The sequence below is a fragment of the Globicephala melas genome, chromosome 1 (genome assembly GCF_963455315.2).
Source record: "Globicephala melas chromosome 1, mGloMel1.2, whole genome shotgun sequence".
In the NCBI taxonomy this organism is placed as follows: domain Eukaryota; kingdom Metazoa; phylum Chordata; class Mammalia; order Artiodactyla; family Delphinidae; genus Globicephala; species Globicephala melas.
Window position 1 is genome coordinate 143,204,012 of NC_083314.1, and position 17,300 is coordinate 143,221,311.

The following is a 17,300-nucleotide window of genomic DNA, read 5'->3' on the forward strand; positions in this document are numbered from 1 at the left end:
CAACTGATCCTTCCCCAAGGACCCGAGATGAAGGGAGGGGATTTTAAGGTGCTGGCATCTTGTGTGCCCAGATCTGCCTGCAGCTGCCTGGAGCTGGGCATTTCTCCTCATTGCCTGTATGTCTTCCTTCTTGCTTTATAGATTTTTAGCAGTTTGAGGGGATGTTTCATCGGTTAGGGGGAAAAAAACTGACATGGGCATAGGAGTTAACTAATTAGCTTGATTTAAGGGGAGGGAGTTAAAAAAAAGGCCAAACATGAAATGTTAAATATATGCCTGACATAAATATTTATGGTCCTGTATTTACTGAAAAAACACAGATGGAATATGTTTGTCTTTGAGAAGTTTTTATAGATTTTAACAGCCATTTCCTCTGGATTTCTTGTCATCCCATTACTCTCTTGTTTTCGTCTTGGACAAAAACAAAGGGGTTTTGGTGACCATAACTATTGCCCCCTGATGATTTAGGCCAGGCAGGGACTAACGTGGGGCTCAGGGCACCCTAGGAAGTAGCAGGCTTTCCGATCCGAGAATCATGGGTTTTTACACCCTTGGAATCAGAGAATTTCCTTATGTCTGATCCATAACATCGTAGACTCTTAGAACCATAGTAATTTACATGCTTAGCTTTATAAAATTACATCATCCCAGAATGAGAGAGTCATGGAATTTTAGAATCCCAGATGCATGGAAATCTCTAATCTTAAATTTTGGAACCGTGATGGCTCAGTATGATGAAATGTAGAATCTGAGAATTTTAAGGGCTATCAGAGTTTATTTACTAGACCCCGCTTCCCTTACCCCTGGGAAATACATAAATATGCTGAATATGTGCAGTGCTTTGTTCTGGCAGCCCTGGGGCCCCTGCTTTGTGTTGCTCCCTCCTCACTCACTCACTCAACCTGGAATCGTGTGTGTGTGTGTGTGTGTGTGTTTGTGTGTGTGTATCTTCCTGGGCACTCCAGCAGTCATTTACACCTAGTGTAGGTGCAGCCTTTCCAGGGAAGGATCTGAGAGGAGGGGGAGGAGCGGGGGGAGGAGGGAGGCTGTGAGATTGCAGTAGGAACAGAGAGAGGACAGAGGCTCTGGCAGAACAGCCTGAGGAGGGGAAGCCCTGGGTCCTGAAGACTCACTGGGCTGTGCATCTCTCCTGTTCACCATCTTATCTCATGTGAAGGTGCCTGTCTCCTTAGGGCTGTCCTCTTCTGTGAGCCTTCAAGAGGAAGGGTACCCAGGGTTCCTCTGGTCCAGTGTGGGGAGTACCCACGCTCCCCCTGCCTGGAATTGCTGGTGATGGGCTGGGAAGGACGGGGCCTGTTCACAGATCCATGTGCTGGACGATGGTCCATGCCGAGTTAGGGGCAGCAGTCTATCCCAGCTCTGTCTTTGGTCTATTCTCAAGGACGGATTTGGGCACATTTTTTTAAATTATTGAAACAATATGAAATATTTTGAAATATGTAATACAGAGATTTTAAAATCCTTTAAAATTTATGTACAGTAAAAATCACTAAAACAGCGTGTGTATGAACAGTTCTGTGAGTTTTGATAAATGCAGTCATGTTATCACCATTACAATCAGGAATCAGAATAATGCACTCAATCCAAAAGGAATGGAGGTTTTAGGAAGCATTCTGATAATAAAGCCATCACTCTCCCCACAGCTACTGTTTTTCTTCTTTTTTCAACACAAACTCAGACACCCTTCCACACCATAAGTCAAGTCTGGTCTCTCACCCTTCCACGGCTTTCTGCTACGTTGGTACAAAACCCAGAGCTTCGGGAATTCCCTGGCGGTCCAATGGTTAGGACTCTGTGCTTCCATGCAGGGGACACAGGTTTGATCCCTGGTTGGGGAACTAAGATCCCGCGTGCCGCGCGTGGCACGGCCAAACAAACAAAAACAAAACAAAACAAAAAACAACAACAACAAAAAGCATAGTAAAAAAGAAAAACCTGAAGCCTCAACAGGACTCTCAAGACCCTGCTGGTCAGACCCAGCTGGGTCTCATCACCTGCCTCTCTCATCCTTGCTCACTAGGCTCCAGCCACCCCTGGCCTTCTTGTGTTCCTACCCTGGAGAACACTCCTACCTCGGGGTCTTTGTACTTGCTGCTCCCTCTGTGTGAAAGCTCTTTCGCCAGGTGTCCACATGGCTCCCTTCTTCCCTTCACTAGGGCATTTGTGTAGATGTCCACCCCTCGGAGAGACCTGACCCGACTGTCCCCATCTCTCTGCACTTTCTAGCTTCTTACCTTTAATTTAATTCACATTTATCCCTACTTCATATTATAGTATATATTTATGTGTTTACTTTTGAAATTGTCTTCTCTCTGATCAGAATGTCAACACCATGAGAATAGAGATTTTTTTTCTTGTTCATCATTGCATTCCTGTGCCTGGTGCCTGGTGCCTGGTCCTTGCACAAAGTAGGTATTCAGTAGACATACGTTAAATGAATGAATGAGTGATTAATGGTTTTTTTAATTTATTTTATTTTTGTCTGTGTTGGGTCTTTGTTGCTGTGTGCAGGCTTTCTCTAGTTGTGGCGAGCAGGGTCTACTCATTATTGTGGTGCGTGGGCTTCTCATTGTAGTGACTACTCTTGTTGCGGAGCATGGGTTCTAGGCGCGCAGGCTTCAGTAATTGCAGCGCACCGGCTCTAAGGCACACAGGCTTCAGTAGTTGTGGCGCGTGGGCTCAGTAGTTGTGGCACATGGGCTCAGTTGCTCCGTGGCATGTGAGATCTTCCCAGACCAGGGATCGAACCCGTGTCTGCGTTGGCAGGCAGATTCTTAACCACTGAGCCACCAGGGAAGTCCGTGATTAATATTTGATGTATTGATTTTCCATTTTTTTTCTATTCAAGTTAGTTTTATGCATGTGGAATTTTGAATCTTCTTTTTATTTAATTCTTATAAATATTTTCCCTTGTAATTAAAACCTTTAGTAAATCCAATAAAACTCATGATAAGATACCTTGTGATAAGATGTCTTCATATAAAACATGGCAGTAGCTCCTGTCCCCTGTCCAGCCTCTTCACAAAAGAGTTCTTCTTTTCTCTGGAGGTTGCAGGGAATTATGGGTTAGGAAGTGACTGCATCATAACCATTTGAGGTTTTCTTAGTTCCTTGTGTAGTGTGTACTTTGTGATAAGTGGGCTGTTTCTGACATATCTAATAAATGAAAACATCTTTTTCCCATATATTAACTGGAAAAAACACCAAAATACCATTTTAAAGGAATTGAAGATTTTGGACCACAGTTAATTGCATTATGATGGAATTCTACTATATTTAATGGCTACATAAAATTTCTGCTGAGTAACTTTATGTAATCATTTTCCTGTTATTCGATATACAGACTATCTCCTATTCTTTTCTAAGTCACCCTGAACTGTTAAAATAACAGATTTTTTTAAAAATGAGAATACCTAGAGTGTTGAGAGTGCAAGGAAGCAGGGACTTTCCTGCACTGCTGATGGTATAAATTGATATATTCCTTTTGGAGAGCAGTTTGAATAGCAGGTAGCAAAATTCTTTAAAATTTTGCATGTCCTTTGACTCAGCCATCCATCTCACATCTAGGAATTTATTCTAAGGCTATAAATATGGGTGGACATGAAGACAGGTCTGTAAGGACATTCATTACATGATAGTTTCTGGTTTTAATCTTTTTAAACAATATAAATCCTAACTGTGGAGAATGGATTAAATAAAGTATGTACAAGCATATTATTGAATACTATGCAGTTATTAAAATTGTATGTTGGAAGGGGCTTTTTGCATCTGTTTATAGCAAATAAGCTTATATCAGACTAACCTTCCCTCTGAATAAAATATAAAACCCAACTGTTTGAAAGCATCATGAACTACCAAGACAACCGGGACTTGTGGCACCAACACCCTGAAGAGAAGGGAAATACACTGACATGAATCTGACTCTGCACAACTTCTTCCTTTCAGGCATTTGCCAGATTGCAATTTGTATAGGACCAAGAATTGGAGAAATGAACAGAGCTTTCTGCAGCCTTACTGTGCTGGAGATACAAAAACTGGAGTTTAGGGCCACCAAAATAGGCAAATTTTGAGGGGCCAAGGTTCCATGGAGATAGGAAGTGCCGAAAAGTGAGCTGAACATTAAGTGTTGCGTTTCCTTCCAAAATATTTGTTGATTCTTAAGTGGCATAGGCTATACGGCTGAGAAATCAACAGTGTGGCAGTTAAGAGGTTGAGGATCTAAGCGAAGCTTTCAACAGCCTCAAGTTCTGGGAACTTATATTGACGTTCAGTGTCAACCAGGGAGGAGTCCGGGCATCCCAAGTTTTCACCTGGGGACCCTGAAGGGCAGCATCCTAGGAGAAAGGATGAACCAGAAAGAGAGCAACCTTTACAAAGCCTAAAACTGAAATCCTAGAGTGGATAAAGATCATCTTCCTCTCTTTTAACTGCCTTTGAGAAGAAAAAGAAAATTCTCTCTGGAGGAAGGTATCATCTGGAGCCTGTACAGACTTCATACACAATGTTGGGCATCCAGTCAGAAAGTACCAGGGATACAAGGAGGCAGGACCAATGGGGCGGGGGGGGGGGAACATACAAAAACAGACTCACAGGTGGTCCATGTGTTGGATTTGTCAGGTACAAGATTTAAAATAACTGTGATTAATGTGTTCAAGAAAATAGATTACCAAATGGAGAATTTCAACAGATATCTGAAAGCTATAAAAATTAATCAAATGGAAAATTTTAAACTAAAAAATAGAAAAATTTAAGAACTCAAAAGATGGATTTAATAGATTTAAAAAAAATTTTTATTGGAGCATAGTTGATTTACAACATTGTGCTAGTTTTAGGTGTACAGCAAAGTGAATCAGTTATACATATACATATATCCACTCTTTTTCAGATTCTTTTCACATATAGGTCATTACAGAGTATTGAGTAGAGTTCCCTGTGCTATACAGTAGGTCCTTATTAGTTATCTATTTTATATACAGTATTGTATATATGTCAACCCCAATCTCCCAATTTATCCCTCCCCCTTTCCCCCTGGTAACCATAAGATTGTTTTCGACATCTGTGACTCTATTTCTGCTTTGTAATTAACTTCATTTGTACCATTTTTAAAAGATTCCACATATAAGCAATATCATATGATATTTGCCCTTCTCTGTCTGACTTACTTCACTCAGTATGACAGTCTCTAAGTCCATCCATGTTGCTGCAAATGGCATTATTTCATTCTTTTTTTTTTTGCGGTATGCGGGCCTCTCACTGCCATCGCCTCTCCCGTTGCGGAGCACAGGCTTCGGACGCACAGGCTCAGCAGCCATGGCTCACGTGCCCAGCCACTCCGCGGCATGTGGGATCTTCCCGGACCGGGGCGCGAACCCGTGTCCCCTGCATTGGCAGGTGGACTCTCAGCCACTGCGCCACCAGGGAAGCCCTCATTCCTTTTTATGGCCAAGTAATATTCCATTGTATATGTGTACCATGTCTTCTTTACTAATTCCTCTGTTGATGGACATTTAGGTTGTTTCCATGTCCTGGATATTGTAAATAGTACGACAATGAACATTGGGGTGCATGTATCTTTGTGAATTAGGGTTTTCTCAGGGTACATGCCCAGGGGTGGGATTGCTGGATCATATGGTAGCTCTATTTTTAATTTTTTAAGGAGCCTCCATACTGTTCTCCATAGTGGCTGTACCAATTTATAGTCCCACAAACAGTGTAGAAGGGTTCCCTTTTCTCCACACCCTCTCCAGCATTTGTTTTTTGATGATCACCATTCTGACTGGTGTGAGGTGATACCTCATTGTAGTTTTGATTTGCATTTCTCTAATAATTAGTGATGTTGAACATCTTTTCATGTGCTTTTTAGCCTGTCTTCTTTGCAGAAATGTCTTCTTTGCAGAAATGTCTTTTTTTTTTTTTTTTTTTTTGCCATACATGGGCCTCTCACTGTTGTGGCCTCCCCCGTTGCAGAGCACAGGCCCCGGAGGCGCAGGCTCAGTGGCCATGGCTCACGGGCCCAGCCGCTCTGTGGCATGTGGGATCCTCCCGGACTGGGGCACGAACCCATGTCCCCTGCATCGGCAGGTGGACTCTCAACCACTGCGCCACCAGGGAAGCCCCCGGCAATGTCTATTTTTTAAAAAATAAATTTATTTATTTATTTTTGGCTACATTGGGTCTTCATTGCTGCATGCAGGCTTTCTCTAGTTGTGATGAGCGGGGGCTACTCCTCATTGTGGTGCACGGGCTTCTCATTGAGGTGGCTTTTCTGGTTGTGGAGCACAGGCTCTAGGTGCGCAGGCTTCAGTAGTTGTGTCTCACAGGCTGTAGAGTGCAAGCTCAGTAGTTGTGGTGTACGGACTGAGTTGCTCCACGGCATGTGGGATCTTCCTGGATCAGGGCTCAAACCTGTGTCCCCTGCATTGGCAGGCGGATTCTTAACCACCTCACCACCAGGGAAGTCCTGAGAAATGTTTATTTAGATCTACCCATTTTTTTGATTGGGTTGTTTGTGTTTGTTATTGAGCTGCATTAGCTGTTTGTGTATTTTGGAGATTAATCCCTTGTCAGTTGCTTCATTTGCAAATATTTTCTCCCATTCTATGGGTTGTCTTTTTGTTTTGTTTATGGTTTCCTTTGCTGTGCAAAAGCTTTTAAATTTAATTAAGCCCTATTTGTTTATTTTTATTTTCATTATTCTAAGAGGTGGATCATAAAAGATCTTGCTTCTATTTATGTCAGAGAGTGTTATGCCTATGTTTTCCTCTAAGAGTGTAATAGTATCTGGCCTTACATTTAGATCTTTAATCCATTTTGAGTTTATTTTTGTGTATGGTATTAGGAAGTGTTCCAGTTTCATTCTTTTACATGTAGCTGTCAGTTTTCCCCACACCACTTATTGAAGAGACTGTATTTTCTCCATTGTGTATTCTTGCCTCCTTTGTCATAGATTAAACTATGGATGTGTGGGTTTATCTCTGGACTTTCCATCCTATTCCCCTGAACTATATTTCTGTTTTTATGCTAGCACCATACTGTTTGGATTACTGTAGATTTGTAGTATAGTCTGAAGCCAAGGAGCCTGATTCCTCCCGCTCCATTTTTCTTTCTCAAGATTGCTTTGGCTATTCGGGGTCTTTTGTGTTTCCAAACAAATTGTAAAATTTTTTGTTCTAATTCTGTGAAAAATGCCATTGGTAATTTGATAGGGATTGCATTGAATCTGTAGATTGCTTTGGGTAGTTTAGTCATTTTCACAATATTGATTTGTCCATTCCAAGAACATGGTATATCTCTCCATCTGTTTATGTCATCTTTGATTTTTCATCAGTATCTTATAGTTTTCTGGGTACAGGTGTTTTGCCTCCATAGGTAGGTTTATTCCTAGGTCTTTTATTCTTTTGGATGCAATGGTAAATGGAATTACTTCCTTAATGTCTCTTTCTGATCTTTTGTTGCTAGTGTGTAGGAATGCAAGAGATTTCTGTGTATTAACTTTGTATCCTGCAACTTTACCTAATTCACTGATGAGCTCCAGTAGTTTTCTGGTAGTATCTTTAGGATTCTCTATGTATAGTATCATGTCATCTGCAAACAGTGACAGTTTTACTTCTTCTTTTCCAATTTGTATTCCTTTTATTTCTTTTTCTTCTCCGATTGCCATGGCTAGGACTTCCAAAACTATGTTGAATAAAAGTGGTGAGAGTGGACATCCTTGTCTTGTTCCTGATCTTAGAGGAAATGCTTTCAGTTTTCCACCATCAAGAATGATGTTTGCTATGGGTTTGTTGTATATGGCCCTTATTATGTTGAGGTAGGGTCCCTCTATACCCACTTCCTAGAGAGTTTTTATAATAGGGACTTAATAGATTAGATACAGTTAAAGAGAAGATTGATAAATTGGAAAATAAGTTAGTAGACAATATCTAGACAGAAGCATGAAAGTTAAAAAAAAGATGAAAAATTCAGAAAAGAGCATAAGAGAGATATAGAACATGGTGAAAAGGTCTAACATACATTGTTGCATCAGAAAGATAGATAATGGGCAAAAGTACTGTCTGAAGTGATGATGGCTAGTAATTTTTCAAAACAGACAATTTTGCATGTAGGGGAGTGGAGGCTGCTCTTTCCTTAGTGTCAGAGAATTTCCAGGCCTCTGTCTAATTAACCCAACTTGCATTACATGCCTATCTCTGAGCCTGTCACTGTGGCACTGTGGCTGGGGACATGAGACCATGCTGATGGTCTAACCTACCCTGGAAAATGAATAAGAACAACAGTGAGAGCAGACATTTATATAGTGCCTACTGTGTGCCAGGTGTACTGTTCTATGTACTTTACATTTGGTATATAAACCCATTTTAACATCTGCAAGCCAGGAAGAGAGCCCTCACCAGAAACCAAATCATCAGGAACCTTGATCATGGACCTCTAGTGTCCAGATCTGTGAGAAAATACATTTCTGTTGTTTAAACCACCCAGTCTGTGGCCTTGTGTAATGTCAGTCCAAGCAGATGAATACAAGCAATCAGCTGCATTGACCCTAAATTTCTTCATGATGTGGAACAATGTCTGGGTCACCACTGCCTTCCAAGTCTGAGAGAGCTGGACTTACATTTTGATTCCACCATTCAACAGATGCATGACCTTGGGCAAGTCACTTATTCTTCCTCTGGGAAATGGCATTAGTAATTCTGGCATGGAAAGAGCCTAGTACTGTGCATGGCACATAATGGGCACTCTATAAACTTTAATATTCATGATATATTACTAAATGAAAAAAGCAGAATACAAGAAAATAAGTATATCATCCTTCTTTTTGTCAAAAAATTATATGGATGCTTCGGGAAATACCATAGAGGCTTATGTGTCATCATGTCTGCTGGGGCTCTCTGGTTTGTGGTCTTATACATGATGTCTGTTTTCTAATTGTTGCCTCAATACATTTTCTAATTTTTTCTACAGCAAATGTGGGCTAATTTGATAGCAATAAAAGAGTCTGAGGGAAGACTTGGCCCACATATATGTTTATATACGTACCTGCATCTCCACGTGCAGCCAGCCTTGGGCTGCTCACTTCCTGGCCCTGGATGGGACAGAGTTGCAGGCTCACTCTGGTTTCTCTGTGGCACCTCCATGCTGCTCAGGTTTTACTGGCCTGAGTCCCCGTAAATCTAGCTTAGCTTTAAAGGGGAATTTATGGAGTTTTTTGTGACCTGGGATAAGAGACGCCGGGCGGCCAGAAGCCCGGCGTGAGGCCTCGAGCATCAGGCTCTATGGCTCCAGAGGCCCTGGCAAGGTTACAGGCCCCCTGATGGGGCCTGGGACACCCCAAGACAGCTCTGCATCGAGCAGCCCATCTCGCTGGACTGTGGAGACTGGAGAAAAAGCTCAGACGTCCACCTTCCTGCTTCTCCTCTTTCAGAAGCCCCCACTTGCTGCTGATTGTCAGGCCTTTGGGTTTGATGAGGAGGGGAGAGAGGGGATGACGAGGCAGCATGGAGGCGGAAGGGGCCCCGGGGTGTGGATGCAGCACAGGCTTGGCATCTTCTGAGCGTCCTTGGAGAGCCGGCGCTCACCTCCCTGGCCCTGAGAATGGAGCCTGATACTCCCTGCTGCTTGGGGTCTCTAGTGCCCCTCCTGCTCGGGCCTGGCCCTCCCACTACTCAGAGGGGAACACTAAGGCTCAGAAAGGGGGCCTGCAGAGCCCAGGCTCATACTCAAGACCCGTTGGCCTGAGGCTGCCCTCTGTGGCCCCTGGGGCTCACTGCCTGGGGAAGTGGGCCACTGTTGCTGGAGAAACACCACCTCAGGGTGCTGTGACCATGTGTCTCCTGCCTGTCAAGAAGGCAGTAGAGGGACTTTTACTGAAGTGCTCACTGCACCAGGCACCACACTGCTACATGTATTATCTCATTTACCCCTAACAGCCACCCCTTGGAGCTGAGATTCTTATCTCTGTTTTACAGATGAAGGAAGAGTACTCAGAAGAGTAAGGTAGCTCATCTAGGGTGAAGCAGCCAGAAAGTTAATGGTGGAGCTAGGGCTTCAACCTAGGTGTGTGTGTGCAAAACCTTGTTCTGTTTCCCCAAGTCACGGTGTCTGATGTAGGGGAAGCACGAAAGTGAACTTTGGATAATCCTCCCAGCCACTCCGCCCCCTTCCCAGTGTTTCCAAGCACCTACTGTAGTTCTAACCGTGTGCTAGGAATGAGGGGAATATCCCCAGTGGGGCCCAGGTGTTGAGAGAACCTGCTTGCTGTGTGACTAGGACGAGCCTCTCCCCCATCCGGGTCCCTGTTTTCTCTTCTGTATATGAAGTAAGTTGAACAAAATCATGTGTCAGAATGCACTGACATTCAGCCGCTCTGGAGCTCCAAGACCTTGTCCTGAAGGATTTCACAGACTCTAGATGAGGCGGGACTTTAACCGCACTCACAAGCGTCAACGTGGCCGTGCAGAGTATTACAGTCCCCACCTTGTGGTGATGTTGTGGAGATTTAGAGATCAAACATGTCGAGTATTTGGGGCTTCCCTGGTGGTGCAGTGGCAAGTTAAGACTCCGCCTGCCAAGGCAGGGGACACGGATTCGATCCCTGTTCTGGGAAGATCCCACAGGCCACAGAGCAACTAAGCCCGTGCGACACAACTACTGAGCCTGCGCTCTAGAGCCCAGGAGCCACAACTACTGAGCCTTCGTGCCACAACTACTGAAGCCCATGTGCCTAGAGCCTGTGCTCCATAACAAGAGAAGCCACCGCAACGAGAAGCCTGCGCACTGCAACAAAGAGTAGCCCCCACTCACTACAGCTAGAGGAAGCCCGTGCACAGCAACGAACACCCAACACAGCAAGCAAGCAAGAAAGAAAGAGAAAGAAAGAGGGAGGGAGGGAGGGAGAGAGAAAGGAAAGAAAGGAAGGAAGGGAGGAAGAAAGGAAGAAAGAAAGAAAGAAAGAAAGAGGGAGGGAGGGAGAGAGAAAGGAAAGAAAGGAAGGAAGGGAGGAAGAAAGGAAGAAAGAAAGAAAGAAAGAGAAAGAAAGAGGGAAGGAGGGAGGGAGAGAGAGAAAGGAAAGAAAGGAAGGAAGGGAGGAAGGGAGGAAGAAAGAAAAAGAAAGAAAGAAAGAAAGGAAGGAAGGAAGGAAGGAAGAAAGAGGGAGGGAGGGAGGGAGGGAGAGAGAGAAAGGAAAGAAAGGGAGGAAGGGAGGAAGAAAGGAAGAAAGGAAGAAAGAAAGAAAGAAAGAAAGAAAGGAAGGAAGGAAGAAAGAGGGAGGGAGGGAGGGGGAGGGAGGGAGAGAAAGAGAGACAGAAAACAAAGGAAGGAAGAAATGAAGGAAGGAAGGAAGAAAGGGAAGAAAGAAAGGAAGGAGGAAGGAAAAAAGGAAGAAAGAAGGAAAGAAAGAAAGAAACCACATGTCAGATGCTGGGTTAGGTGCACCCTAAGAGGCAGCTATTCGCAGGGGCTGCTGTGTGCAGAGGTGGGGAAGCTTGGGGGAGGGCGGGAGAGACCAAGGAACGTTCCAGAAGGAGATGCACTTCTGCTGAGCTCTGAGGGCCCAGAGAGATTTGGGAGGTGTCAGGCACCCTGACTGGAGGGCTGGGGTGTGTACAGTGCAGCAGCAAAGCACTGTGGGAGTGGGAGGTAATGCCCAGATAGGGGGTGAGCCCAGGCTGTGGGGACCCCTGAGCCAGGCTGATAGCACCTCCATTTATCAGGTGCCACCAGGGGCTGGCCCTGCAGTCAGAGTCGACAGTGGTTTTCATGTCATCAACACCCATAAAATGCTCCTCGTTTTACAGATGCAGGAAAGTCTTTCTAACTACAAAGCCCACCTCTAACTGCTGCACTAAATTGGGGTCAGCATGTTACAGCCCAAGAGCCAGTGAGCTCTTTTTCTCAATAAAGTTTTATTAGAACACAGCCCAATCTTCTGTTTACATGCTGTCTATGGCTGCTTTTCATGTTACAACAACAGAGCTGAGTAGTTGTGGCAGAGAATATATGGCCTGCAAAGCTTAAAATATGTGTTATCTTGCCTGTTACAGAGAAAGTTTGCTCTCTGAGCCCTACACTTGCCATGTGAGCTTGGGTAAATTGCTTGCCCCCTCTGAGCCTGTCTGGCCAATTTCTGACGGTTGTAGCAAAGCTTATAGGTGATGGCTATGAAATGTTTTGACTGTAAAGTGCAGTACCCTGTCACCAGCCTGGCACCTGGCGAGCACTAAAAGTCTGCTTGTCCATGAATGAGGAGCAGTCATCATGTCGGCCTTCCTAGACCCAGCCAATGGCTGCTTCTGGGACAGCAAGGAGGCGGCATCTGGGCCCGAGATGCTGAATGCATCATTGTCCCTCTCATGCAGACTTGGCAGTTTTCAGTGTAAATTAAAATTCCTGTGGGGAGTCACCTTATATGTGGTACCACTTTATAGCCAGGTCATTACGGTAATTTGCAAAGCTCTGTGGTGTGTAACTGGAGCCATTTGCTTTGGATTTGCTGGCTGTGACCTCATTCAGGCTGCCCAGTTCTGCATTTGGTGACCCCTGAGACTTGGGGGCTTGTCCTCCTGAGCCTGGCCTCAGGGTCATCCAGACCTGACCTTCTTGGGGATAGAATACTTCTCATACAGGCCCTGCCTCCCAGCCCCATCCTGAATTCAAGGATAAATAGAAGAAGTAATTATCATTATGATCATCATAACTTTTCGAGTGCTTGCTGTGAGATAAGCACCGTGCCACATGCCTTGTGTTTGTAATTTCACTTAATTGTCACCACAACCTTGTGAGGTAGGTGTTAGCACCATTTTACAAATGAGAAAACTGAGGCTTGAAGAGGAAACTAAACCGAACTCTTACCTAGCCCTGGGGGTGCCAGTCCAGGTTCTGCTATGGATTTGCTGTGTGATTAAAGCAGAGTCTTTCCCTCTCTGAGCCCCAGTTTCTTCATCTATGAATGAAATAGTCACTCAGTCCCAGCCCTGACATTCTAGGTTTTCTCATCAATCTGTAAAAATGAACAGAGGACCTTCTCATCCTCCAAGCCTCCAAAGGAGCTTGATGTATGTGGGGAGAGTCAGGTCCAGGGTCTGCTCGTGGCCCCCTGTGGCACAGAGGGAGGCATGGCTGCTGGGTGCCAGTCCCTTTTCAGGGCACCCCCCAGCCTGCCTCAGGGCAGCGGGGCTGACATGCCCCTCTCATTCCCCTGCCTTCCCAGAGAAAGACACCATCCCTGCTCCCTGGAGATAGAGAGTAAGCCAGGGTGGGTCCTGTGATACCCTTGGGGACAGAGAGGCAAGATGTCAATGGGCAGGAAGGCAGTGGGAGGGCCCAGGGTTGAAGAGTGACTGTAGCCACATCTTTCCAGTGGTGACAGCACCGCTGGGACAAAGCCTCTGGTTTAATTTCCAGGCTTTGAGAAAGCAGGTGGCCTGGAGCAGAGTCCAGCATGGGTTTGGGGAGACGTGGGTTTGGACTCAGCTATGCCAGCAATTGCCATGTGACCTTGGGTGGCCACTTGCCAACTCTGGTGCTCATGTCCTTCCCTCTGTGAGGCGGGGAGGGCAATGCTTTCATCAGGGTGCTGTGAGAGTCACATAAGACAAAGGCTTGAACGGGCTTGGATCCCCGAGCAGTGCCAAACTGTGACCTGAGGGACTCCTTCCCAAAGCTGTGTGTTTATACATTGTAGGAAAACTTCTTACTGTATCCAGTGGAAAAGAAGCCAATAGTCCCCAACTGTTTGTCTGGGAATGACTGTTTCTTCCCCAGGAGGTGATGAGTTTGCATCCCAGCTGAGCCCCTTACTCCCTGTTTGACCTTGGGTAATGCACTGAATTTCTCTGAGCCTTCGTAGGCTCATCTGAGATGGAGTGGTCTTACCACCTGGCAGAGTTGTTGCAAAGATTGAAGTTTAGCAGTCATTGTAATGGTTGCACGTTGACTTCCCCGAAGGCTCCCCAACATGATCTTATTGGAGTCAAAGTTGGGGATGCCTGTTTGGGAGTCCCCAGTTGTTCAGCATTTGGCTGAGAGGCAGCAGGACAGGACTTGAACTCTGAAGTGTGAGAGATCTGAGTCTGAATTGTGGCCCCGCGTCTTACAGACTCCAGAGCCTGGTGGAAGGCACCTAATCTCTCCAAACTTCAACTTTTCTCATCTGGAAAGTGGCTGTAATGAGCCCACCTCACAGGGATGGACACGTAAAGGAATCAAATGTTCCTGTTGATCAAATAGAAAGGGCTGATGAATAGGGCTTGATACATGCCGGGCTCCCTGGCGCCTTTCTGGGGCCCCGCCTTCCATCTCTCCGTACATCCTCCTGTGGGAAGGAGGGGTAGGTAAGCCAGAGGTCCCCAACGGGCCTCATGGGTCCTTGAAAGAAGCTTGGAACCATGTCCCTGACCCAAAGACGCTGGAAGAAAGACCCTGGCAGAACAGCCCCATGTGGTGATGAAGCTCTCTTTGCGCCAAATGCTATTAACAGTCATAAAATCATCCACAGTTTTCTCAGGCCCAGTCCCAGGGTTTGCCTCAATGGGACAATAAAATCACAAGCAGAAACAATTTGGAAAAGGCAGAGACCGCCTTGCAGAGGAGGAGTTAAATGAGCGGCAGCCGGCTCTCATTAACTCAGGCCATTCACATTTGTTACCAGGGATTTCTTTTTAATTAAAAAACAACCAAGTTATTAAAAAATAAGCTTGTGAGGGGCTGGCCAAGCAGCAGCCCAAACCAGCAGGAGTGAGCGTTCCTCACAGCAGGACATTGGCCCAGTGCTTGGCCTGGGAAGGGACCAGAGGTCCACTTCTGAGGAAGTACTTGTCTGGAGACTTGTCACCTGCCCTGGGACCTTGAGAGCATGGCATTCTCATCTGCAAACTGTAAAGTGCTCGGCAGGTGAATGCCCAGTGCCTGTTCGGAGCTTTGGGCACGTGGCGAGTAAGCACTGAGCGTCTGACCTTCTGTGAAGGGGCTGCCTGGGGGCGGGGTAAAGCTAGAATTAGGGTTGGGGGAGCCGGATCCTTGAGGATGAGGTTGGACTTCTGTCTTCCTAAGAGGCCACTTTTTATTACATAGTGATTAAGACATGGGTTTGGGTCTGATGGACCTGAGCCAGAGATCCAGCCCAGACTCTTACTAGCTGTGTGTGATCTTGGGTGAGTAGTTTAGCCTTCCTGAGCCTCTGCTGTCTCCTCTGTACAATGGGCATAATACTGATCTCTCCCTATGAGGGCTGCAGGAGGCCCCAGTGAGGCAGTGGAGTCAGGGCCTGCACATCCTGCTTAGCTTCAGGGCTGATCGTGTACTGGTGTCAGCTCTTTTCTCATCTTAATGGTTTATCTCGCTCAGTGTTGACAGTCCCTGGACAGTCCTTGGGCCTGTTAATAATGTTTTATTGCATCTGTCAGACACTTTATACTCTTCAAAGTGCTCTTTGACAATACGAGCACTTTCCACTCCAGGTGCACCACCTACTAGGGACCCGCACTTGGCTAGGGCTCTGCACCTCAGCTCTCAACACCTCACAGCATCTCTGGAGAACTGGTGTGGCTATCCCCATTTGACACAGGGGGACTCAGCCTCTGGAAGGGACCTGTCCGAGTCACAGACTTGCTTGGGGGCAGTAGGGGCTCACACTGGGCCCATCAGGCCCCAAAGCCCTTTCCTCCTTAGCATAACCCTGCCAAGTGACTGGGCAGAAAGCCCGAGAAGATAGTCTTCAGATTAACCCTCCTCACACTATAGACGAGAAAACTGAGGCCCAGAGAGGGCAAGTGGCTTATAACAACCATGTCTAACATTTTTGTTATACTTTATATAGTTTTTAAGGGCTTTCAAGGGCTTTATATAGATTTCAAGACTAATTGAGGCATGTCTGCCTCAGTTTGTCTTCCTAAAATTCCCAGGAGTGGGGCACGGCAGGGCATATGATAGTTAGGCTGTCAAAGAACCGTGGAGGATACAGAGGCGTGAATAACTGTATACTGTGCTTCTATGGGGTAATGCAATTTGGAAAACAATGTGGATTCAGCTTCAGTGATAAGAAGAACACATTCTGTTTAGTGAGCACCTCCTCCTTGACCTACAGATGTTAGTGATGCTTGCCTGGCCTGCTGGGCAGCCAGCCCCAGCCATGGCCTTGCATCTTGTCAAATGAGCGCCAGGATCATAGCTTGTAAGCTCCAAGAGGCAGGAGTGTGTGTCTAGCTCACCATGTTTCCTGCACCCGGAGAGTGTCTGGTATGTTGTAAGTGCTCTGTGTTTGTGTAAAGATCAATTACCCACTGGAGCTCAGCATCTGCATCTGAGAACTGGGGATTTTATTATTGATCCTGCTGGTGATTATGGGAATTAATAGGTGTTCCCAGTGCCTGGAATGCAGCAAGGGTTCAGTTAGTGTTTCTCAAGGGCACTCTGTCCCACCTGGTACCCCAGTGACTGCCCTCTGCAGGCCATCCCCACTCACTTTGTCTCCTTTTCCTGTCTCTCTCTGCATAGTGAACGGGAGCTACGGCCACTGCACTCCGGGCTCGGAGAAGAGTCTACTGGACCTGGACCTTGCTGAAGGCCCTGGCCCCCCCTGCCGCCAGGGCCTGTTTCTCCCTGCAGGAAGCCCACCACCCCAGGGCCACCCCTCAGCCTGTGAGAGGCTGCTGCATTTCCCCCACCCCAGCAGGTATGTGCTCCGACCCCATGCATCAGCTGCCTTCTGTGGACGGTAGCTGGAAGCCGCAGATCTAGGGCCTCCAGACCTCACCTGGTCTGCCTGGCTCGTGGGACACACAGGGAAACTGAGGCACAGGAGGGCCAGAGACCAGCCGGAGCCCAGTAGCACATGGATGGCCGCCTGGTCTAGGCTCTGGACCTCAGCATTGCAAGGACCCATGAGAGACAGGAGTGGCTTTATTGAGGTGTGTTTCCCTGTTGCAGAAGCTGAGCTGACTTTACAGAGAATCAGTCATTTCAGAAGAAGAAAAAGATTCAGAGGATGAGGGGAGAGGTTGGGGAGGGAAGACCCAGCTCAGGGTTCACGCATGCTTTAGTGATGAACCCTGGACTGCTCCGGGAGCTGAGAGGGGTTCCTCCACCCAGGCGTCTCCTGCCCCAGGAAGCCATCACCCCATAGAACTCTGCCAGGTAACCATCATTCAGTGCTGGTGCATGTTCACCTCTGGACAGATGTTCTGCCAGATTGCATATGGGGCTGAACTCTGCCTCCTGCGGCTTCTCCCAGGATCCAAGCCATGCCTCTGTGCCCTCTGGTTTGCGGACAGGCAGAGGCCAACCAC

At 46.4% G+C, this 17,300-nt stretch overlaps 1 protein-coding gene across 1 annotated transcript in view; it reads left to right on the forward strand.

Moving 5' to 3' along the window:
• GLIS1 (GLIS family zinc finger 1) overlaps positions 1 to 17,300 on the forward strand; it is a 226,641-nt gene that overhangs the window by 121,697 nt on the left and 87,644 nt on the right. Inside the window, exon 3 of the mRNA XM_030870196.2 lies at positions 16,510 to 16,687. Within this exon, the coding sequence (XP_030726056.2) occupies positions 16,510 to 16,687 (178 nt within the window). The remainder of the gene's footprint in view (positions 1 to 16,509; positions 16,688 to 17,300) is intronic.